Source organism: Euprymna scolopes, chromosome 12, assembly GCF_053919585.1.
Source record: "Euprymna scolopes isolate OS-2025 chromosome 12, ASM5391958v1, whole genome shotgun sequence".
Classification (NCBI taxonomy): domain Eukaryota; kingdom Metazoa; phylum Mollusca; class Cephalopoda; order Sepiida; family Sepiolidae; genus Euprymna; species Euprymna scolopes.
Window position 1 is genome coordinate 67,051,619 of NC_136493.1, and position 24,875 is coordinate 67,076,493.

The 24,875-nt window shown below is 33.1% G+C and overlaps 2 protein-coding genes and 1 pseudogene across 4 annotated transcripts in view; 2 read left to right on the forward strand and 1 right to left on the reverse strand.

Annotated features, from left to right (window-relative positions):
* The window catches only part of LOC145291316 (large ribosomal subunit protein eL27-like), a 358,375-nt gene that overhangs the window by 19,361 nt on the left and 314,139 nt on the right, over positions 1-24,875 (reverse strand). Inside the window, exon 1 of one of the 3 annotated variants that reach the window (XM_080137057.1) lies at positions 13,138-13,254. The exons of 1 other annotated variant lie outside the window; for it this stretch is intronic. The gene's annotated coding sequence lies outside the window, so the exon portion shown is untranslated. Of the gene's footprint in view, positions 1-2,241; positions 3,530-13,137; positions 13,255-24,875 lie in introns of those variants that run through there. One more of the 3 variants, XM_080137058.1, reaches the window with a different exon arrangement.
* LOC145291791 (U2 spliceosomal RNA) lies at positions 12,281-12,413 on the forward strand (annotated as a pseudogene).
* LOC145291311 (ATP-dependent RNA helicase dhx29-like) lies at positions 13,459-20,697 on the forward strand. Its single transcript, XM_080137040.1, has one exon. It carries the CDS (start codon positions 13,696-13,698, stop codon positions 17,851-17,853), a length of 4,158 nt encoding a protein of 1,385 aa, XP_079993166.1. The 5' UTR covers positions 13,459-13,695; the 3' UTR covers positions 17,854-20,697.

Here is a 24,875-nt window from a genome sequence, read left to right on the forward strand (position 1 = left end):
ATTTCCTATTACAGGTCATTCTAGCATTTTAGGGCAGTTAACTGTTTTTTTTTTCTATGGGAAAATATGCATGCTTTTTTTTTTTTTAAGATGATTATGTGTAGTTTTAAGAGGGTTTCTATGCAATGAGAATATGGGGAGGGTTGCCATTCGGACTTTGAATTAATTGTAGGGCTAAGGAAAATTATGTGTGAACATACTGAAAACTTGACAGAGACAAAGCTAACAAAAACAATATTAGAGGGGGGAGCGGTTAGTTTCACAAAAATTTAATGTAAAATAATTCATCATTTCCTGGCCGTTCTAGCATTTTAGGACAGTTAACCAATTTATTTTTATGTGTATTTTTCTTTAAGAAAGGATTTGTTTTAGATGCTTGTATGTGGCTTACAGAGGTATTTTGTTGCCACTCGAACTTAGTGTTATTGTTAGGGTTAAAGAGTGTTTTAGGAGGAGACTTGCCACACATAATTTGTATTAGAGGTGAAGTTAAGAGAGCTTTTTTTCAAAAAGAGCGTTCAAAAATTTGTTGATTTCTATTTTCGAGGTTGAAGGTGTTAATTCCATAGGCCGTTTATACTACGCTGGAGCAGGTTGTAAAAATATCTTTCGCTTAATAAGTAGAAAAAAAAATAACGAAATAAAAAGCTTCCTAATTGTAGTTTGATGTGTTTTCTAACTGCTTTTAAAATTTCAAGAATATTGATATAGATTTTGAGGGTTTGTATTACTATACACAGATTCGAAAAAGTTGCCAAAAACAAATATATAACAAAAAAATGTTATCAAAAGCAAGTTACTTTTCTACCTAACTGGATAATTTTTTAGTGTTTTTATTTAATGTAACATGTTTATTCAGCTTGAAAACAGTGTTTACCGATGTTTTGGAAAATTTAAAATGGCGCCCGACTCTCTTGAAACGGTAAGTTTGGGGAAAAGAGTTAAAAATAAAACAGTAGACAAAATACTGCTAGAAACTCGCTCAATATATGTTACCGTGACATAGGCTGACATATATTCGGTGAGTTTTTAACAGTATTTTCTATAGTTTTTTTTTATTTTTAACTCCTTTTCTCAAACTTACCGTGTCAAAGAGAGTCGGGCCGGGCGCCATTTTTAATTTTCCACGGTAAACACTGTATTTTTTTCGAGCTGAATAAACATGTTACATTGAATAAAAACACAAAAAATATATCCAGTTTGGTAGAAAAGTAACTTATCTTGCCTTTGATAACATTTATTTGTTATATATTTGTTTTTTGAAAACTTTTTCGAATCTATGTATAAACGAGATTTTGATACTTATTTTGATTTTGAAAAAAAAAAAACATTTGTGGCTGTTCGCAGTAAAACATTGTTCAAAACTAATTTAAAGAATAAAAGTGCATGCAAGCTATATATCTACAAAAGTTTTTGTTTTTTTAACCATGTTTTTAAATTTGACGAGATTTGTGAGAAATTGCAACAGATTTATAATGCCGAATTGGTTAGGATTGTTGTTATTATATATTCTGAAAACCGAATAGTTCTAAACTAATGTTATTCTGATAACAAAATAGCTCTAATTAAACATAAGAACATTTATATTCATATTTTCATGTTTTTCTTAATTCGTTCTTGAATAAAAATTAAAGAACGCGTGTTTGTTTACAACTGTGCTATCGCTGATTCTACAGGCTGGAGCTGCTGCTGCTGCTTAAACTTCATTTGACCAAATTCGATAAATAGAAACAATTTTTTTTTTCAGGTAGGTCCTTTTAAATTATCAATTACCGCGGTCCTACTCAACATAAAACAATACTTTTAATTGATAAAGATAGTAAAAAGATTGATTTACTTACTACTGGGTGTCCGAAGAATTTTTTTTTCAAAATGTTCAATACTCGTCATATTATTTTTAACACGACAAAAAAAGAAATGGTCAAAAATATTTCGGACACTTGACAGTATTAAGATTAACACCTCTTCTAATTGGTTCCCAAATTTCATGACGAAATTCTTCATACAATCACGGTACGGACCTTTAGAAAACAGGGGGGTCATTACAAAACCTTACCGAAAACGCCATTTTATGACGTTCACATTTTTATCACTTTATTTGCTTAAAACTCTTAAGATATATAATGTACATTCATATTTATTAATTCATTTGAAAGTATATTCATTTCCGAACAAAACAGTAGTAATTTGAAGACTTGAAGTGCTTTGGTTTAAAAAATATGGCTATTTTAGTAGAACTACCTTGAAATCTGTGATTATCCAAAGCGTTTTTTCGTCCGTGTGTATTACTATTTCTACCATTATCACTGCATGGTCAGCGTTCCCGAGTGGGCTGTCAGCATTTGTATAATCCTTGGGAACTGTAGTCAGAAACAGATCTAGAAGTGATGCGTGTTCTTGCTGGTCAGGGAAACGGGTTGGAAACGTAACCATTTGTGATAGGGAGTGAGATATAGCGAAACTGTTGAGCTGCCCGCTGCATCTGTGTGAGTAGAGAATCCAAGCCAGTTTTTGTGGTGAACATTAAAGTCACCAAATACATGTACTTGTATGCTAGTGTCGAGGGTGCTGTGTCTATGCTGTCAGAGACTTTGTTTATTATGGTGCAGTCCTGGGTCGAGGGAGAGCGGTAGAGAAATAAAAGTAGCTAATGTTATGTTGTATGTTTAGTCTAAAGCACATAAAGGCTTGATCGTCCGTTTCTAGGTTTGTTTCTCTAGTCAGGGGGAGAGTGTTACGAATGTAGACTCCAAGTCCGTGCATATATGTGTCAGAGTCCTTACGGCAGTGGGAGATAGCCAGGAATGTTAAAGTAGTTAGAGGGGATGGAGGAGTGTAGGTTAGTCTCGCTTACTGCTAAGATATCCGGGGTATTTGTTAGGAGAAATGCTTCAACATCAGCTAAGTTAGTGAATGCAAGCCTCAAGAGAGGAGGCAAGTTGGATTTGTTTGTCCCTAGGCCTGGTTTAAGCTTATTTTTTGATTGTACTGTCATGTTTTTAAAGAGTTTCAGTTAGGTGAGGGGGAGCTGAACAAAAGGTTATGCAGGGTATCACTAGGTGTGTCAGAATTTTTGACACCCCTAACACGAAACTGCAAATAAAATATAAAAAACTCGTAATTTCTCTTTTAAAAGTAGGTTGTTTATTTTCTTTATGGATTATACTTCCAAAATAAACTATTAAAGTTGTTTTAAAAGTAATAGAAATATATATATTTTTTTTTTTTGAAAACAGTAATTAATTTTACGAACTCAATACTTTCAATTTTTAAACTTTAAAAATCTATCAAAATTTTTCTATTGATTCTATTTTTACGATATTTCAGGGTCAATGTGAAATTTTATGCTCTTTCCAATAAACCGAATATAATATTTTAGACAAACTTTTTTTTTTTTAATTCACGCCCCCTGAACCCCCATTTTCAAGTGTCTATTAAAAGTAAATTAAGTCACTCAAAGTTTTATCTATCACAAATTGAAGAGAAACGGCCAATAAATATTCAAATTAAAAAAAAAAAAAAAAAAAAAAAAAATTTTTTTTAATGAAACCTCGGACCTTGCTCCTTTAATTAAAAAAATAAATAAATTAGGGCTTGAATTACATTTTTCGAGTAGTTATAAGCTTGGAAAGACAGGGGGTCGAATAATTCACACCCATTTTGAAATGCCTATTAAAAAGTAAATAATTTACTCCCCAAAGTTTTATATATCACAAATTGAAGAGAAACGGCCATTAAATAATATATTCAAATTTAAAAAAAAATAAAGCAAGAAATAAAAAAAAATTAGCACTTGACTTACATTTTTCGAGGAGTTATAAGCTTGGAAAGACGGGGTGGAATTATTCACTATTTTTCACAAAGACACACCTAGGGTATCACTTGCATTTGTTATATATTTGTTTTTTTACAACTTTTTTGGATCTATGTGTATAGTAATACAAACCCAAACTGTATGAATATTAAAAGAAAAAAGGGGTTTGTATTACTGTACAGATTCGAAAAAGTTGTCAAAAAACAAATATATAACAAATAAATGTTATCAAAGGCAAGATAAGTTACTTTTCTACCAAACTGGATATGTTTTCAGTGTTTTTATTCAATGTAACGTTTATTCAGCTCGAAAAACAGTGTTTACCGATGTATTGGAAAATTCGAAATGGCGCCCGACTATCTCTAACACAGTAAGTTCGGAAAAAGGTGTTATAAATAATAAAGACAAAATACTGTTAGAAATTCGCTCAATATATGTTATCGTGACATAAGTTGATACATATTCAGTGTTTTGTTTTTTTAAATAATATTTTGTCTAGTTTATTATTTATAATACCTTTTCCCAAACTTACTATGTTAAAAAGAGTCGGGCGGTCGGGCGCCATTTTGAATTTTTCAGTACATCGGTAAACACTGCATGTTTTTCAAGCTGAATAAACATGTTACATTGAATAAAAACACAAAAAATATAGCCAGTTTTGTAGAAAAGTAACTTATCTTGCCTTTGATAACATTTGTTTTTTTGACAACTTTTTCGAATCTATGTGTACAGTAATACAAACCCGAAAAAAGTTACTAAACATTTGTTAATGTCTCAATTTTACAGACATTTGTTTTTTAAATTTTTTAAATAACTTTTATGGACTTTTTAATAGCATTTGCGGCGGATGGGTACGCTGACATTTGTTTTTTAATTTCTTTTCAAATAACGACTTTTATCGATTTTATCTTTTTTGCGGATGGGTAAAAAACGAAAAAAGTAACTAAACCATTTACTGATAATTTCTCACTTTTACAAATATTTTTAACAAATAAATCTTTAAGTCAAGATAAGTTATTTTTCTACCTAACTGGATAAGTTTTGTTTTTCTTTAATGTAAAATGTTCATTCGGTTCGAAAAACGAGTAATGTTGAACGCTGCCGATAAAAGTAGTCATTTAAAAAGAAATTTAAAAACAAATGTCTGTAAAAAGTGTCATTATTAATAATAATCGTTTAGTTAATACAGCAACAAATAAAATGTTACATGCGCATGCATCAGGAAGGGAGTGACGCTTGTTTTTTCTACTGGTTGCCATGGAACTCAACACTCAAAGAGTACAAAACTCGAAACTAAGCCATGTTCATTCTATTCTTTTTTCTTTGAGAAACAAAAATATTTCTGATTTACAAATGCGGTAGGTGTGTCAGAAATTTCGTGAAAAATAGTGAATAATTCCACCCCATCTTTCCAAGCTTATAACTCCTCGAAAAATGCAATTCAAACCCTAATTTTTTTTTCAATTAAAGGAGCAAGGACCAAGATTTCATTAAAAAAAAAAAAAGTGTTTTTTTTTAAAAAAGGTTTTAAACTTCGGACTTTACAGGTAAAATTCTATAAGAACAGTTTTTTTTGTTTTAAATTTGAATATATTATGTATTGACCTTTTCTCTTCAATTTGTGAGTAAATAATTATGTACTCATCGGGTTCTACATTAATTATTATTAGACATTTACAAAATGGGAGGCGTGAATTATTCGACCCCCTGTCTTTCCAAGCTTATAACTCCTCGAAAAATGTAATTCAAGCCCTAATTTTTTTTTTAATTAAAGGAGCAAGAACCAAGGTTCCATTAAAAAAAAAAGAAAAAACAAATAACGTGGTTTAAAAAAAAAGGTTTTAAACTTCAAACTTTACAGGTAAAATTCTAAAAGAACACTTTTTTTTTTTTTTTAAATTGAATATATTATGTATTGACCTTTTCTCTTCAATTTGTGAGTAAATAATTATGTACTCATCGGGTTACTAAATTAAGTATTTACTTTTTAATAGACACTTAAAAATTGGGATGGGGGGGGGTCGTGAATTAAAAAAAAAAAAAAAAAAAAACGTTTGTCTAAAATATTATATTAAGTTTATTGGAAAGAGCATAAAATTTCACATTGACCCTGAAAATATCGTAAAAAAAGAATCAATAGAAAAATTTTGATAGATTTTTAAAATTTAAAAATTGAAAAATATTGAGTTCGGAAAATTCATTACTGTTTAAAAAAAAAAAAAAAATATTTCTATTACTTTTAAAACAACTGTAATAGTTTATTTTGGAAGTATAATCCATAAAGAAAATAAATAACCCACTTTTAACAGAGAAATTCCGAGATTTTTATATTGTATTCGCAGTTTCGTGTTAGGGGTGTCAAAAATTCCTACAAAAATTCTGATACTGCTACAAATGCGGTAGGTTCATTTCATTTTTACTTTCTATGGTTTTGATATACCCGCGTTTTTTATTGGTTACCAGATTACCTGATTTACCAGAACGTTGTAAATAAAAAGTGAGCACTGCTTGCTGTCGAAATAATGATCTTTGTTTCTTCATAATCTGGTTAATTAGTGGGATAACCTTTACGGAGATGTCCCAACGTCCGCCTCGTTCTGAGCTCGGGAAGAGGCCGTCTGACGTAGGCGGTGTCGAGGCAGAAAATTACCCCTTCAATAAAGTGCCCACAGTTGTTAACTTAAGGAGAAAAAAAACCTGTTCCAATAATTAGAATTTTAATTTTTTTTTATTTTAAACAGTTCAAATAATTAGAATTTTAAAAAATTAAACAGTTCAAATTTCTGATAATTCAACAGTTCAAATAATTGGAATTTAAAAAAAAACAAACAAAAAAAAAAAAAACAGTCCACATGATGAGAATAGTTCCACGTGGTTAGTTAACCCTGTAAAATTCTGTGATTTGTTTCACAATATTTGTAAAAGCATCTGTCTGTGACATATCGCATATTTTAGGGTTAGGGTAATTTTCTGCCTCCACACCGCCTACGTCAGACGGCCTCTCCCCGAACTCAGAACGAGGCGGACGTCGGGACCATCTCCGTAAAGGATAACCAATTAGTGAATTAATCCAGTGAAAAAATAAAATTAAAAAAAAAAACTATCAGTATAGAAATTATACTAAGGGGGGGGGGGAGGATGATGGTTGCAAACTTTCACTTAATTTGATAGAGTAGTTTTATTTTTACGGCAGAAAAACATTTTATGAGAGCGCGGTTGAAGTCAGCCATTATGAAATTTTTTTTTAACATGCCACGGAGCGCCGACACTCCCTCACTCACTACTAATACTAGCTTTTCTTCCTAAAAATCGAACCTTTTGCTCTTATCAAATAGGGTGCTAGTGCAGAAAGTGATCCGCGCTATTCTTTTAAATCGGGTACATGTGCATTTAACGAACCAGAATTAACTTAGCATTTACTCGGCTTTGTCCGACGCATGACGTCAACAGCCGAATATAACCGAGCGTTGCCGATTAAGCAGACGAGAATTTCGCTATCAATTGGAAGAGTGTCACAACTCAAGAAACGCTTATTTGAAGAGAGTTAAAAAAAAAAAAAAAATTTGTTTTAAAAAGATAACTGACGAAATAATAATGAATCTTACAAACCTTGCGGACCAGCTCCAGACCCCAGAGGCTGCACTAAACTTTTGCCAGCAACGGAAATTGTTGGCAGAAGAGAAAAAGCCTTTCCGACGGTTACGGTTGGAGGTGTAGAAGCGTAACATGTCGTCGATGGACCTCCATTAGGATTGGGACCTTCTCAAAAACCCGACTAACCACGCGTGTATAATAAAAATGTGTTCGAGATGGCATCTACAAAAAATCTCCATCGCGAATGTGGGTTACGTTCTCGCCACACAATAGTGGATTGGAAAATTTTAGGAATCCCCGGCAGGCCATACGGTAGAAATCGACGAGTCCGTTTTTAACCGCAGAAAACACAACGTCGCCAGACTTCTGACACCGGTGGTGTTGGTGTGGTGTGGTGTGGGTCTTCAGTGGATACGACCCCCGCCGAAAAGGAGGGTTTCTTGGTCATTGTACCAAATAGGAACGCCGAAACCCTCCTTCCACTAATAAATAATAATAAAAAAAAATCATTGTTTCTGGCAAAAAAAAAAAAAAAAAAAAAAAAAAAATGTACAAATAAGCCTTGTTCCTGCCCCCCCCCACTCAATGCTTTTATTGCCCTTTTTTTTAAAGGCTTTTTCCATTTATTTGACAAAGAGTTGCAAAAAAAAAAAAAATAAATAAATACATAAATAACTTTTACGTGTTTAAGACATAGACAATGTTTTTTTACGTTAAAAATTGAAAAAAAAAAAAAAAAAAAAAAAAAAAAAACAGTTTAGAGAAAAAAAAGTTCCTATTATTTAACAAAAAAACTTTTTTTATGTATTTATTTTTAAAAACAGAAAACGATTTCAAACAATATTAGTATTGTTTGAAATCGTTTTCTGTTTTTAAAAATAAATACAAAAAAAAAAAAAAATGAACGGTAGGTTTTTGCTTTTTACTTATTTAATTTTTTGGTACTTGTGCAATTGTGCATTTAACGAACCAGACGTAACTCAGCATTTGCTCGGCTTTGTCCGGCGCATGACGTCAACATATATAACCGAGCGTTGGCGATAAAATATATATAACCGAGCGTTGGCGATAAAATAAAAACAACGCTACAAAAAAATAACTGTACAATGAAATTGTAAAATGTAGAAACAGAAAAATTAAAGTAAAAAGCAAAAACCTACCGTTCATTTGTTTAATATTGTTTGAAATTTTGTTTTCAAAATACATATAAAACAATTTTTTTTGTTAATAGGAAACATTTTTTTTGTCTGAACTGTTTTTTTTTTTTTTTTTTTTTTTTTTCAATTTTTAACGTAAAGACATTGTCTATGTCTTAAACACGTAAAACAACATTTTTTTTTTTTGCAACTCTTTATGTCAAATGGAAAAAGCCTAAAAAAAAAAAAAAGGGGCAATAAAAAGCATTTTTTTTTGGGGGGGGGGGGGCAGGAATAAGGATTATTTGTACATTTTTTTCGCCAGAAACAAGGACTTTTTTTATTATTATTTATTAGTGGAAGGAGGGTTTCGGCGTTCCTATTTGGTACAGTGACCAAGAAACCCTCCTTTTCGGCGGGGGTCGTATCCACCGAAGACCCAGACCACCACCGGTGTCAGAAGTCTGCGGACGTTGTGTTTTTTGCGGTTAAAAACGGACTTGTCGGTTTCTACCGTTATGGCCTGGGCCTCCAATCTGCCGGGGATTCCTGAGAAAAAAATCCCTGCATATATCACGCAGGAAAATTTTCCAATCCACAATTGTGTGGCGAGAACGTAACCCACATTCGCGATGGAGATTTTTTGTAGATGCCATCTCGAACGCCCATAAGTATATTATTTTTATTATACACGCGATGGTTAGTCGGGATTTTGAGAAGAAGGTCCCAATCCTAATGGAGGTCCATCGACGACATGTTACTCTTCTACAACTCCAACCGTAACCGTCGGAAAGGCTTGTTCTCTTTGCAAGTACACAATCCTGGCCAAAATGTAAAAAACCTTTTCTCTTCTGCCAACAATTTCCGTTGCTGGTAAAAGTTTAGTGCAGCCTCTGGGGTCTGGAGCTGGTCCGCAAGGTTTGTAATATTCATTATTATTTCGTTAGTTATCTTTTTAAAACAATTTTTTAACTCTTCAAATAAGCGTTTCTTGAGTTGTGACACTCTTCCAATTGATAGCGAAATTCTCGTCTGCTTAATCGGCAACGCTCGGTTATATCCGGCTGTTGACGTTATGCGTCGGACAAAGCCGAGCAAATGCTGAGTTACGTCTGGTTCGTTAAATGCACAAGTACCAATTTTTTTTATGTTTCTACATTTCACAATTTCATTGTACAGTTATTTTGTTGTAGCTTTGTTTTTATTTTATCGCCAACGCTCGGTTTTATCCGGCTGTTGACGTCATGCACCGGACAAAGTGCTGAGTTACGTCTGGTTCGTTAAATGCACAAGTACCTTAAATCGTATTTCCACGTTTAATTTAAGTTTTGTTTTATTCAATTGTAATGTTGAAATATAGAATAGGTACAAAACACTCTCCCCTCCCCATGTTAAGAATGGCTTTTTAAATAACGTTATTATTTACGTCCGGATCACTCTCCACTAGTACCTCAAATTGTTCTTCGCTGTAATAATTTAAAAAAAATAAATAAAACTTCGTTATACAACGGATACGTACAATATGCACGTATTGAACTGCGCTATTTTAAAATAGTGGTACTAGTGCAGTGCACTTATTGATCCGTGCCGAAACTAACGTTTTTAAAAAGCCATTCTTAACATGGAGAGGGTGTTTTATCCTTTACTTCAACCTCACAATAAAAAAAAAAAAAAAAAAAACTTTAATTAAACTTAAATACGATTTAAAAAATAACGCGGATCGTGTATCAGAATTTTTGGTATTATTATACAAACACCGTGACAGCGTTAGGGTTAGGGGTTAGGGTTAATTCGCTGTCACGGTGTTTGTATAGATTTACCGTTTATGTTATTTCCGGGTTTGTATAATAAATGTTATCAAAGGCAAGATAAGTTACTTTTTTACCAAATTAGATATATTTGTGTTTTTATTCAATGTAACATGTTTATTCAGCTCGAAAAACATACAGTGCTTACCGATGTATTGGAAAATTCAAAATGGCGCCCGACTCTTTAACACGGTAAGTTTGGAAAAAGGTGTTATAAATAATAAACTATACAAAATATCATTAAAAACCACCGAATATGTATCAACTTATGTCACGATAACATATATTGAGCGAATTTCTAACAGTATTTTGTCTAGTTTATTATTTATAACACCTTTTCCCGAACTTACCGTGTTAAAGAGAGAGTCGGCCGCCAATTTTGAATTTTCCAATACATCGGTAAGCACTATGTTTTTCGAGCTGAATAAACCTGTTACATTGAATAAAAACACAAGAAATATATCCAGTTAGGTAGAAAAGTAACTTATCTTGCCTTTGATAACATTTGTTATATATTTGCTTTTTGACAACTTTTTCGAATCTATGTGTACAGTAATACAAACCCTATTCAAATTAAAAAAAAATAAATAAATAAAAAATTAAAGTTTAGAAATTTACCTGTAAAGTTCGAAGAAAAAAAAAAAAAACAAAAACAACGGTACTGGTCGCGATTAGAGTTCCCTGCCGAACAGCGAACACCCTAAAAAACACTTACTTCTCCCTTAGTTGCCATAGTAACTAAACGATCATGAATTTTTATCGACTTTGTTTTACTGTTTATGAATATTGAAATAAAAGACATTACACATTTATTAATAATATCTCACTTTTATCGACTTTTTCTTTTACTGTTTATGTGTCACTTTTATCGACTTTTTCTTTTTTTTAAATAGCATTTTCTTTTTAAATGACGTTTTTACTGTTTATGAATATTAAAAGAAAAATAATTACTAAACATTTATTAATAAAAAAAAAATGGTCGCTAATGAATGCACTTATGATCCGCGCTATATTTTAAATCGTATTTCTAAGCATAATTAAAGTGATTAAAAGTGAGATATTATTAATAAATGTGTAGTAATGTCTTATTTCAATATTCATAAACAGTAAAACAAAGTCGATAAAAATTCATGATTGTTTAGTTACTATGGCAACTAAGGGAGAAGTCAGTGTTTTTTTAGGGTGTTCGGCAGGGAACTAATCGCGACCAGTACCAAAACAACGTTTTTAATGAAACCTTGGTCCTTGCTCCTTTAATTGAAAAAAAAAAAAAAAAAAAAAAAAAAAAAAAAAAAAATTAGGGCTTGAATTACATTTTTCGAGGAGTCATAAGCTTGGAAAGATGGGGTGGAATTATTCACTATTTTTCACGAAATTTCTGACACACCTACCGGATCAATAAGTGCACTAGCACCAAAATAGTATTTTTTTGAGTTCAAGTTCTACGATTTTTAAAAAATTAAAATGTTAGGTGAAAGTACAGAATAGTTACAAAAACACCCTTCTCCATGTTAAGGGCTTTATAAATATTTCAGCACGGTTCAGTAAATGCATAAGTACCCTTAATTCCATAACGGGTACGAACAATATACTACCCCCCCCCCACCACCAATATTTTTTTAATGTTTTGTACCTTATACGTACGTTATATTGTTTTTGCTTAAAATTATTTTTTTTTAAATTGATCTGGGTGCTAGTGCAGCGAACTTACTGATCCGCGCTGTTTTTTTTAAATCGTATTTCCAAGTTTAATAAGTTTTGTTTTTTTTATTCAATTGTAAGGTATAGTTACAAAACACCCTCCCCACGTTAAGAACGGCTTTTTAAACAACGTTATTTCAGCAGCACGAATCAATAAGTGCACAAACATTTAGAAAGCCATTATTTATATGGAAAGGACGTTTTGTAACCATTTTGTAGTTCCACCTACAATTTCTTGGCCTTTTGGTCAAGATCAAAGTGTAGTATCTGTTCTTCAGATGCTGCACTTCATTTTCTTGTTCTCATTCGGTGGAGGAGAAATTCTTCACGACTGAGACAATTTTTATTTCTGTACCTTTTCTCCACGTTAAAAAACGACCCTGGTGTCTAACTCTGTCCCGTGGGGAGGCATAGTAAATAGGTACAATTTAAAGAGTATTATTTTTTACGACCTGCCTCAGCGTAAGTATAAACACTCCCAACCACCCCATATTAAGGGGAGGTTGGGGCGTTTATACTACGCTGGGGCACGTCGTAGAAATTTGCCAAAAGAGATATCGTGGAAAAAAAAAAAAAAAAAAAAAATAGCACCAAATACTTAAGTCCTGGAAATTATATACGTAAATTTTGTGTTTTAGTTGTACTTATTAGTTTTTAATGTTTTTCTTGTTAATTATTGCACAATCGCCATAAAATTACATTTACTTCTGAAAACATTAGACGGGTCTGCCGATACATTTTTAGAAGCCCATGTGGTCACTTTTTAGCTACATAAAGATGAAGCTCCATTGAGGCAATTTTGATTAAGATACCCGACAAAACAGTAATTCAATATCGAACTGAATGGCAAATTTATGAAGTATAAAATTACAAATATAATATTAATAAAAATGGTCAGATACATAATCATAATTTGCAACCATTTGTTTTAGAAATAACTATGCAATAATAATCAACCAACTTTAAAATAAATCTACTGACAAAAAAAGATTGAATAACTGTAGACGATGGATGAATAAAATTAGAAATTTAGATAAAATATTAAAAAAGATGAAGACGGATAATAATAGAGAAAATGCCTTACCTTCTGTTTGAGTGAAAAAAGAAACGGAAAAGACCGACTCTAGGCGATTTCTAACAAAATCTCGTTTACGACGTGATTTCAACGATTATAACAAAAACTGGCATGTAAACGAAATACGAAACACAAATTAGAATAACAATGGCATAAATAATTGTATAAATTTAACTGAAATTGAATGAAACGAAGTTAAATATTTTTCTTTAAATTAGAATTTATTCCTAAAATCTATTTATTTCATTAATTCAGGGAATATTTTCAAACAAATATGAATATTATCTTTATTTATATAATTTTAAACAAGTGTGAAAAATTTCAAGGGAGATAAATACAATTGACTTAATTTTTTGCAATTACTGTTTATATGTTTCTCTCTCTTTCTCCTGTTCTAAGCGTTTTCCACTGGAGGTATGTAATAATTTATAATTTAATGCAATTTTAGTTTATGAATTTTTGTTAATTTTGTCTATTAATCTAAACGTGAGGCAAAAGTTCACAGTATTAACAGTCTTTTCTTTTGACGCAATTCATTGTTACTTTACTGCCACGAAAACATTTATCATGGGAAAGAAAAAGCAAAAAGACCAAGATAAATTAACAAAAAGTTATAAATTTACAAAATCTGATATCGCAGACAATCCAAATTCAGATGACACGATTACAAAGATCGTGCTTAAAACCAACATGGAGAAAAGTATGGTTAATTTGATTCTCGATTGGAAGAAAACAAAAAAACGCCAGAAAGATGTCAGTCAGCGAATGACCACCAAAAGATTAACTGATATGTACATGAGTTTAGCCCGAGCCGGATTTAAGCACAATCAAATTGAGTCGGCCATGAGAAACACGCTTATATACGGTGGCGATCTTGTAGATGCTCTCGACTGGTTGTGCCTGAATATTGCAAACGAGGATCTACCTTCTGATTTTTCCGAAACATTGAAGAGAGAGGAAACAAAACGTCGGTCAGGTTTTCAAGCTGAGCAAATCGATAAATCTCAAATCTCGGCAGGTTTCCAAATCATAGAAAAGCCGGCTGATAGGAAAAAAATAGAAGAGAAAAAAGACATATCTGGCAAATCAAACGCTAACAAAGATGTAGATGCTGTGAAAAACTGGATTCTAAGATATGCTGAATTGGATTCTGACAGTGACTCTGAGGACAAGGAAGAAGATATTGACCCGAATTTACATTACAAAAAGCTCAGTGAAAATTTAGATTCAGTTATTGATGCAGCTGCAAAAGCTAAAAAATGTGGTGATAAAGAAAGTCATCGTGAACTTTCTAAAACTGTTCGACAAATGATGGCCGATATGGATAGGCTTGCAGATCATCCAAATTTTGATCGCAAACTTGCAGGAATATCTTTAATGGTACCTGTTAAAGAACTACCTTCAAAACAAGGCAAACAACCAAAGGTGCTAATGCAGCAACAGAGTAATGCACTATCAATACCAACATTTGCATCTGCTGCAGCTGGAACTAACAAGCAGAAACCAGACGCAAAATCTTCAGCAGTTACTACAGTTTCCGGAGAAAATACTCACAGCAAAACTAAACCTCAATCAAATGATGAGGAACTCGGACTTGATATGATAATAAATTCTGGAGAAATTCCGTCAAAGCCTGCAAAAAAGAAAAAAGGCCCAGTTATTGCTGCTCGAAGTTTTGAATATACACGACAACAATGGACAGGCAAATCACCAAAGCAATTTCTAAATGACTGGGTACGTAAAAACCTACCCAAGAGTGATTTACCTCATTATGAAAAGATAAATATAAGCGGCAATTTCAAATGTAGATCTTCTGTTGTCAAAAAAGATAGTACATTGCTAACAGTAACTCCTGAAGTTTTGTGTTTCTCGGTTCGAGAAGCAGAGCATGTTGGTTCAACTTTACTTCTGTATCACCTATGCAAAGGTCAACCAATCTACCAATTGTTACCCCCACCCTACCGGGATCTTTGGTTAGAATGGGCAGAAACTGAGAAACAGCTAAAAAAAGAAGCACAGGAAATCAATAACAAACCTCGTGACCAACTTGTTACAAAGTTGCTGAAGGAATTAAAGTTGGTACCAACGCAAAGGTCTCGTTCTAGTAACAATTTGAATGCTGACAATGATGATGATGATGTCTGTGATGATTGGTACACTGCTGATGTTGATGATGCAACTGAGCATGATGCAACAGAGAACATAAACAAATCCAAGAAAACCATAGTAAAACCCAAATTAAAACCTAGACAAGAATTAAAAGCACTCCTTCTTGAAAAGTTACAGACATCTCAATATCAGAAGTTGCTCATTCAAAGAGAATCCCTCCCCGTTTACAATTACAAAAATGATATTTTAGCCCAGATTGATCGGAGCAAAGTAGTTGTTATTGCTGGTGAAACAGGTAGTGGAAAAAGTACGCAAATACCACAATTTCTTCTTGTGGATCGCCTAATATCTGGAGAGGAATGTAATATTATCTGCACACAACCACGCCGTATCTCTGCTGTAAGCCTTGCAAATCGTGTATCACAAGAAATTGGAGACAATCCACCAGGAACTCCAAATTCTCTGTGTGGCTATCGTATTCGTTTTGAATCACGTACCACACATACCACTTGTCTTACCTATTGTACAACTGGAGTGGTCTTACGACAACTGCACTCTGACCCTGAATTAAAAATGGTAACACATATCATTGTGGATGAGGTTCATGAACGGACTGTACAGTCAGACTTTCTCTTGATCATTCTGAAAAATTTGCTTGAGTTTCGAAATGACTTAAAGGTGATCCTCATGAGTGCCACCATTGACTGTGATCGCATATCAGATTATTTTCACCACAGTCCAATTATTAAAATTCCAGGAAGATTGTTTCCTGTCAATGTTTCTTATTTAGAGGATGTTATAGAGATGAGCAATTATGTCCTTGAAGAAGACTCACCATATAGTATCCCAATTTCCCAACTATGTGAAGAACAGAAAACTACCGTTGCCATCACTGGAGCTGGAGGGATGAAACAGAAAACTAGTCTGTATTGGTCTAAGGAGGATATTGTAGACCTAAGTGGACTTGACAAGGAGACTTACAGTAAGCATACTCGAATAACAGTGACTCGTATGAAACCGTATAAAGTCAACATGGACCTCATTTTTCATCTTCTGAATCATATCGATTTAAATGGGAGTGAGGTTGAAGGAGCAGTTCTCATATTTTTGCCTGGATTAGCAGACATTCAAGAACTCTATGAACTTTTACAGAGCGATCGCAAATTTTCAAAATCTGGCAAATATCAGATCTTGGCTTTGCATTCAGTTTTATCTTCAGAAGATCAAAGCACTGCTTTCAAAATTCCACCACGAGGAGTTCGCAAGATTGTTCTTGCAACCAACATTGCTGAGACTGGTATAACAATTCCAGATGTTGTGTATGTTATTGATTCTGGTAAGGTGAAAGAGAATCGATACATCGAATCGAGTCGGATGAATGCACTGGAAGAAGTCTTTGTGAGTAAGGCCAGTGCCAAACAACGTTCAGGTCGAGCTGGACGTGTTCGTAATGGATTCTGTTATAGACTTTATACCAAAGAGGCGCATCATAAATTTCGGGAGTTCACTATTCCTGAATTGCTACGTGTTGCTCTTGAAGAATTATGTTTGCATATTATGAAATGTGAACTTGGGAAACCTGAAGAATTTCTGCAACTAGCTCTGGATCCTCCACAGTTACCAGCCATTTCCCGTGCCATGAACATCCTTGAAGAGATTGGCGCCTGCGAAGACAGTGTTCTGACACCTCTTGGCCACCATTTGGCTGTTCTCCCTGTTCATGTATCCATTGGTAAAATGTTGATTTTTGGTGCTTTGTTTGGCTGCTTGGAACCAACTGCAGTTATTGCTGCGGCCATTAGCGGAAAGTCTCCATTTGTTGTACCCCTAGAGAAACGGTCGGAAGCAAACATAGCAAAACAAAACTTGTCTATTGCTAACTCTGATCATTTGACTATCTATAATGCATATTCTCGTTGGAAAACTGCACGTAAGGCTGGACATGATGCAGAAATGGCATTTTGCATGCAAAACTATGTGAAAAGGAAAACACTCTTAGAAATTGAAAGTGTAAAAACTGATCTCATCAAACTTGTAAAGTCTGTTGGATTCCTCAGTGCTAAGGATGAAAAGCAACTTATTGGAGCTGCTTCCTGGAATTCAACTATAGATAGCAGTCCTAGTGTCCATCTGAATCCAAAACTCTGTGCCCTCATAAAGGCAGTCATTCTTGCTGGACTGTATCCAAATGTGGCAAAAGTATGCTCTGAAAAGGATCCTGATGGCACCAACCGGATCTGTGGTGCTGAGATGCCACAAGGCATTGCCTATGTCCATCCAAGTTCAGTAAACCGAATGCTGCAAGCGCAAGGCTATATGACATACCAAGAGAAGACAAAACAGTCCCAAGTTTATTTGCGAGATTGCACACTTGTTTCGCCTTTTCCGTTATTGCTATTTGGTCATAACATCGTTGTACAACATGTGCAGCAGACAGTCACTGTAGACAAGTGGATCATTTTCAAATCACGTGCTCGAACTGCAGTCATCTTTAAAGAGTTCCGGAATCTTCTCAATGAACTCTTGCAGGAGAAGTTAGAGGAGCCACAAACTGATTTCCAAAATGACAGCTCTGTGTTAGCTGTTATTGATTTAATACAAGCTGACATTTGTTAATGGGAATTTGCTGTCATCTTATGAGTTAATAGACATTATATTGAGACAGCTAAAAAAATTTATCTTGATTAAAAACATTTTAATTTTGTAACAACTAACAAAGACCTAAATTAGACGAGTAAGCCTTTCTTGTTTACCTTCATGTGCTACAGTTGCTTTATTAATTCCCTCTATCATAGAATATATTATATATGCAGTATTAAGTCTGATTCTTGACTTTAGATCTAAATTGCACTGGATCTGATAAATTGATATTTAATTCTGCTTTATGATTTCTTCTACATTATTCTTTTAGCATGTATGTAATTCGCTGTTTCTCTCAGAAAATACTTTTTCTGGCTAGAAAATTTGTTAGACTGGAGCCATTACACTTATAACCTAAACAATACCAATCACTTCAATCAGATTTCTCTACTGGAGTCAGATTTCAGATAAACTTATAAAAATATATATTAACCTATTTATTTAAATTATTTGAATATCACAAGAGGAGGTACAAAACTTGTTTGCAAAAAAATAAAATGCCTAGTATATTGTCTTTATGTATTCACACTTTTATTTTTTTTATGGCTGCTTAGTAGATCAACATAAATGTATTTGTAATAAATATAAATATAACTATAAATGAAATTGTATATATATATATATATATATATATATATATATATAGTATTTTATAAAATACTAATTTTTAAAGTGAACATTTCTATTGTCATAAACTTTTATAATTTAGGTGCATTTTCATATAACATGTTTAAAATTTTACTTATCGCATGATATTGTGTCACCATATCATCACAGCTAACCTCTATTTTAACATTTGATGAATGCTTTATGCACTTGAAACTTTAAAACATAAGTAAGCTTTTTTGGACTGCTGTAATTTTATTACAAATATGGCGATATCTATGATTGAAAGCAACTAAAAATATTTGAAATATTGAATTAATTCAAATGCACAACAATTTTAACTTTGTGTATTGGTACATCGTTTTTATATATAAAAGGAGTCAATTTTTTAAATAACACTTTTCTAAGTGTTATTTAAAAAATTGAATCCTTTTATATATAGCAATGATAAATATTATGCTTAAATCCTGTTTCAGTTACATAAATTACAGTGAAATGTGTTTGGATATAACCTCAAAAGAACTTACTTAGATTACAAGTCGATCAGCTGTAATTGTGTAACATAGTCTAATTTGTACCTTTCAACTTGCAATTGTGTATTTCTGGTTCAATTTAAAAAATATTTATATGGTTGGAAAGAAAGGAAAATAATCTTCACATATATCTAATTTGTCTATCCATTTCATTTTTTTACAGCAAGTTAAAATAATATTTTGCCTTGAACAGCTGAAAATGTGACTCATTTACACACATGTTCCTATGGCAAAATTAGAATATCCAATCTTTATCAATTTTTCTTTAAATTTTACAATCAGAAGATCTATTAAACTACATTCAAGAAGTTGCTTTTTACTACTCTGACTAGTTCCTATCAAAACAGAACAGTACAAAGGTGGTGAAATTTCCATTAAAAAGATTGCAAAAAAAAAACCCCCCAAAATACAAGTCAAAGTCTCATAAAAAAACTAGACATATGTTAATATATGAGATGTCAAATTTGGTTAAAGTTTTACAAAAAAAACTTTTTTTTCAAATCATCAAAACTAGAATACACACAGTAAAAAATAAACATTTTTGTCATTTGCTATTAAGATACGAATAACAGTCCGCACAAAGAATGAATACACAAATTATGAAGTCTTATCTCAAAGGATAAAAAAAATTTGCTCTCTATCTCTTTCTGTATATCTATCTATACATGTATATGTATTCTTTTTTCAGATTGTTATCTTCATCTTCATAGTTGTTGTTTCATCACGTTTCGGCCAACTCATCCTCTGGCCTTCTTCGGGTGATTAACCACAATGTGATAGGAATGCTGAATCTTGTAACTTATCCCCAGTTATTACTGTCTTCTGTTGTAGTTGTTGTCTGACTGTGTTTTGGCTAACTAATCCTCTGACCTGCTTGGGTAGGATTGAAACTGCTATTTTCAGACAATGCTAACCTGGAATTGTAGAGACCCACTGTGCTATAGGCCACAAAGGCCAACCAAGGTTGGATTTTATGGTTTTATAAATTCCAATTTTTGTGTTCTTATCTGGTCTTCCATTGTCAGGTCCATGCTAAATGTTATTTATTTTTATTTTTTTTTCTTGTAAAAGTAAGATAAGAATATAAAAATTGGATTTATAAAACTATAAAATCCAACCTTGACCACTCTTCGGGGCCTATGAAACAGTGGAAAGAGGTGGTTCCAAGTGAGCATTGTCTGGAGATAGCAATTTTAATTCTATCCAAGCAAGCCTGAGGATTAGTTGGCCAAAACGTGGTAAGACAATAACTATGAGGGTAAGTTACAAAACTCAGCAGTCCTATTCTGTCACGGTTAATCAGTTGAAGAAGGTTAGAGGATGAGTTAGACAAAACGTGGTAAAACAGCTATTAAGATACGAATAACAGTCCGCACAAAGAATGAATACACAAATTATGAAGTCTTATCTCAAAGGATAAAAAAAATTATATATATGTATATTTTTTTCATTGCATTTATAGTTTATAGATTATGAGATTTAAAAAAATTTAAACAGCTTCTAATTTCATAATTTATGAAATTTTGAAGCTGTTTTTCATTAAATGAAAAACTAAATATAGCAAGTGTTAACTATTTGTTTGTTTTGATTTTTGCTGTTACCATGAATTAAAATGAAACTATTAAATATATGGAGAGACAAAATCAAGTTCCGATTTTGCTATTCATGTTCCCTCTTCTCATACATGTTTATTGTTCTTATTTCATTTTGTTGATTGCAAGGTCTTTTTTCTATTGAAACAGCTTTGAAAGTTCATAATTTACTGCAATATACAAGAAAATACAAATTATTGTGATGAGCGAATAAATATATGATTGAGATAGCATATTTTTGCTAGCCTGGTATCAAATGAACGAATATACTATGCCCCTGTCCCCTCCCTCAGGATGAGGTAATGCCGGGGTGGATGATATGAATAGCAATACACATAAAAAAATTGATGAGCGGCCCGGGCGTCAAGATCAAAGTGCCTAAGTTTTTTGTTCATCGTTGATTTTGACTGTATTTTTTAACATGAATAAAAGATTTAATATCTCAAAGTGTAGTATCTGTTTCGACAGATGCTGCAAGCAAAGACCAGCTATGACTAGCAAAGACCATATGTGGGGGTAACCCCACATATCTGACCTTGGTCACTGAAGAGGCAACCCTTCATACCAACAGTTTCTAATCCAGCTCCCACTTCCCACCTCTCGGGAGCTGGATCCCCATTTCCCTCCCCCTCCCCTATCTCCACATTAAAAAAACGGCCTCCTGCCTAATTTGCTCAGTGGGGAAGCAAATAAATAAAAAGATCAAAGTGTAGTATCTGTTCCGACAGATGCTGCAAGCAAAGACCAGCTATGACTAGCAAAGACCATATGTGGGGGTAACCCCACATATCTGAACTTGGTCAAGGTAGGGATCACCCTACGACCACAGTTACTATCCAGCTCCCATTCCCCACCTCTCGGGAGCAGGATCCCCCTTTCCCTCCCCCCTCCCTCTCTCTCCACATTAAAAAACGGCCTTGTGCCTAATTTGCTCAATGGGGAAGCAAATAAATAAAAAGATCAAAGTGTAGTATCTGTTCCGACAGATACTGCAAGCTATGACTAGCAAAGACCAGCTATGACTAGCAAAGACCATATGTGGGGATAACCCCACATATCTGACATTGGTCACTGAAGGGGCAACCCTTCATACCAACAGTTTCTAATCCAGCTCCCACTTCCCACCTCTCGGGAGCTTGATCCCCCTTTCCCTCCCCCCTCCCCCTATCTCCACATTAAAAAACGGCCTCCTGCCTAATTTGCTCAGTGGGGAAGCAAATAAATATCCACATAAAAAAATTGAAATAGCTTAAAATATTTCAATATTGGTATCTGTAAAAAGAGCTTGATGAGCTAAGAAAATCTTCTTTTTTTATTTACCTGGTAGTCACCACTTATCAAGGCCCGGAAGTCACTCGGGGATAAGGGTTATTGCGTGTACAGTAATCAATGGAATAATATCGTGTTAATCATTAGTAATGGAGATTTGATAAAGGGGGCGATTTATCAGGAATTTGTTTATGTTGGACTTGAAGACATCCAAGTTGTAGTCAGGTGGGAAACAGGCAAATGGTAGAGAGTTCCACAGGCGTGCAGTTCTAAGAAAGAAGCTTTATTCAGGGAATCTATGTTTTGATTTAGGCACAGATGAGTGGGGAAAATTATTGACTGTGGTTTCAGCTAGACGGGTGTTTTCATGAAAGATTGGCATGGGGGGACCAGAGATTGGAGCTCAGACAAGCACTTGCCATGGAAGTAGCATTACAAGTTGATTTTTTTCTTTTTAGATAATTGTTATTTTATCAACTTGCATGAAAAGAGCTATGTAAAAGATGCTTAAAACCGTTTGAATTATGCAAATACTATCAGTAGTTTAAAAGTTATGAGAATTTTTAGTGCCAAAATTTAGGCTTTTCCGTGGACATTTTTCTGTAGAAAAAGTGGGCTAAATTACAGACCTCAACATTTCAAGAAATTCGGTAATTTCTCCACGATTTATTTATTTTTCAAGCTATTCTCATGAAACTTGGCAGTCTTTTGTAAAATTGTGTGCTCTTTCTGATTATGCAGTCAAATCTGATGTATCTCTTTACCATAAGCCATGAATTATAAATTCAGATGTACAAATTTCAATTTTTTTTTTAAACTGGCGCATGTAGTGGGTGCCTATTTATGAACAAAACTAAGTATTATAGTGTATTAAATATTGAGAATAGGCATTTTCTTGCCTCCTCACCAAAAGAGAGCTTAATCTTGGGTGTAGCCATTGAATGCCTAAGGAGCATTCATGGCCGGTATTTACTACTCCCTTCAAAGAAAAAAAATTGAGTAGATATGAATTAATCTTAGAAATATATCAAAGAAAAATTTTCATATAGATTTTGGATTTCTGTAAAAGATGGAAATTCCCATAGTCGACCAGAATTTATGCATTTTGGGACCAGTCGAATTGTTAATTTTGTTAATCCTCTCTATCTGGCACAAAATATACCCCTAATTTCTGTGATGCAACCCTAAATCGTACTTTACATGAATCCTCGATGTAAATTTCACAGGACCAGGATACCAGGAATCCTGATACGCAACAACTATATATTCACCAGTTGATAGTAATTTTTGTCATTTCTATTCTGTTGTTTTACTTAAAATTCAATTATGTAAACAAAGAAATAAAACGGTAATTTTTTTACCTTGTTTCCACCTTAACATTTAAAATTACTTCTGTAGGTTTTAAGATATGCTGAAAACGAATATCGCATTTAAATTTCTGCAAATAAATAAGGATATTAAGCAAAGTCATTTCTTATGTTATCGCTGGTGGCCATCTTGATACGCACAAGCGCAACCCCAAGAAACTATGCACAAACGCGCATACCAAGATGGCCACCAGCAATAACGTAAGAAATGACATTGCTTAATATCCGGAAAGCTACTTATTTGCAGAAAATTTAAATGCGATATTCGGTTTCAGCATACTCGAAAACCTTTAAAGAAAAATGTTAAGGTGGAAACAAGGTAAAAGTTTACAAAATGCATCACAATGAAATTCTTTATCGAACCGCCTAATTATTCGTATTATTATTATTTTTTAGATAACCTCAGTTAAAAAAAAAAAAGGGTTTGTTTTACAGATTCGAAAAATAGTCTTGACAATGAATTAAAAATAAGTTCAAGTTTCACTATATCTTTTTATTTAATTGTTTGGTAAAAGTACAGAATAGTTAACAAAAAACACCCTTCCTTCCCCATGTTAAAACATTATTATTTCAGCATGGTAGCATAAGTGCACAAGTACCTTTTATTTGTTATGTATTTGTTTTTAATTTTTGACCACTAAAAAACACAATTCTACCTAAAGTACAAATAAGTAGTTAAACGAATGTACTTAGTACATTTTGTTGTTTTTTAATGCTTTTAGTACATGTGTACTAAAAGCGTTAAAAACAACAAAATAGTATTGTTTGGAAATCAAATTTGAAAAACTTGAAAATATTTTTTTTTAAATTGACAAACTCAGAATAAAAAATGACTAGTCTAGTAAGATGAAAGCAGAAACAGTTTTCTATTTTTAAGAGAATGCTTTAGTCAAGCTCAGCGCATGACGCACTTAGCGACCGTTTTTCCGTAAGCAGATTTGATTTCTATAAAAGATAACATTTGAAATAAAATTCTGCGCAATTAATAATTATCAAATATTTACATATTATACATGAAAATATGAAACTGGATGATATATGCAGATTTATCTCATCAATTTTGAAATATTCTTCGTCAAATTTGCTCAGTCGTAACTTTGCTTCCTATTGCCGTAAAAATAAAAATCAAACACCAGTAGAGATGGACTTCTTTGTATATATATTATAGCCTATAAAATTTCAGTCATATCCAATCAAATTTAACCCCGCACATGTATCCAAACATAACGTATAAAATGAAAACATTAAAAAAAGTGTTTCCCTTTTTGTTGTTGTCATTTTTTACCAATTTTTCATTTTTAACTTAGAGCATAAAAATATTGAACGCATAAAATAAAAATAAATTAACATCATTGGAATGCTTATTTTATTCTCTTTCCATCAATGTAATTCTTTAAAAAATTGACCATTAAATAAAAAAGATATGACTTATTGAAGCACATTAGGTATGTAATATTGCCGATGTCCACGAAAATACAGCATACGCTTGTAATGCTAATGGAAGTAACGATAAAACAAAGACATGCTCACAACATCTCTTCTGTGGGAGAGAGGTTGCAGTGAAGAGAAAAAGGCATCCTCCACTAAGACACAAAGTTTATTTTCTACTCTGTCAAGGCAGGATAGGCTAT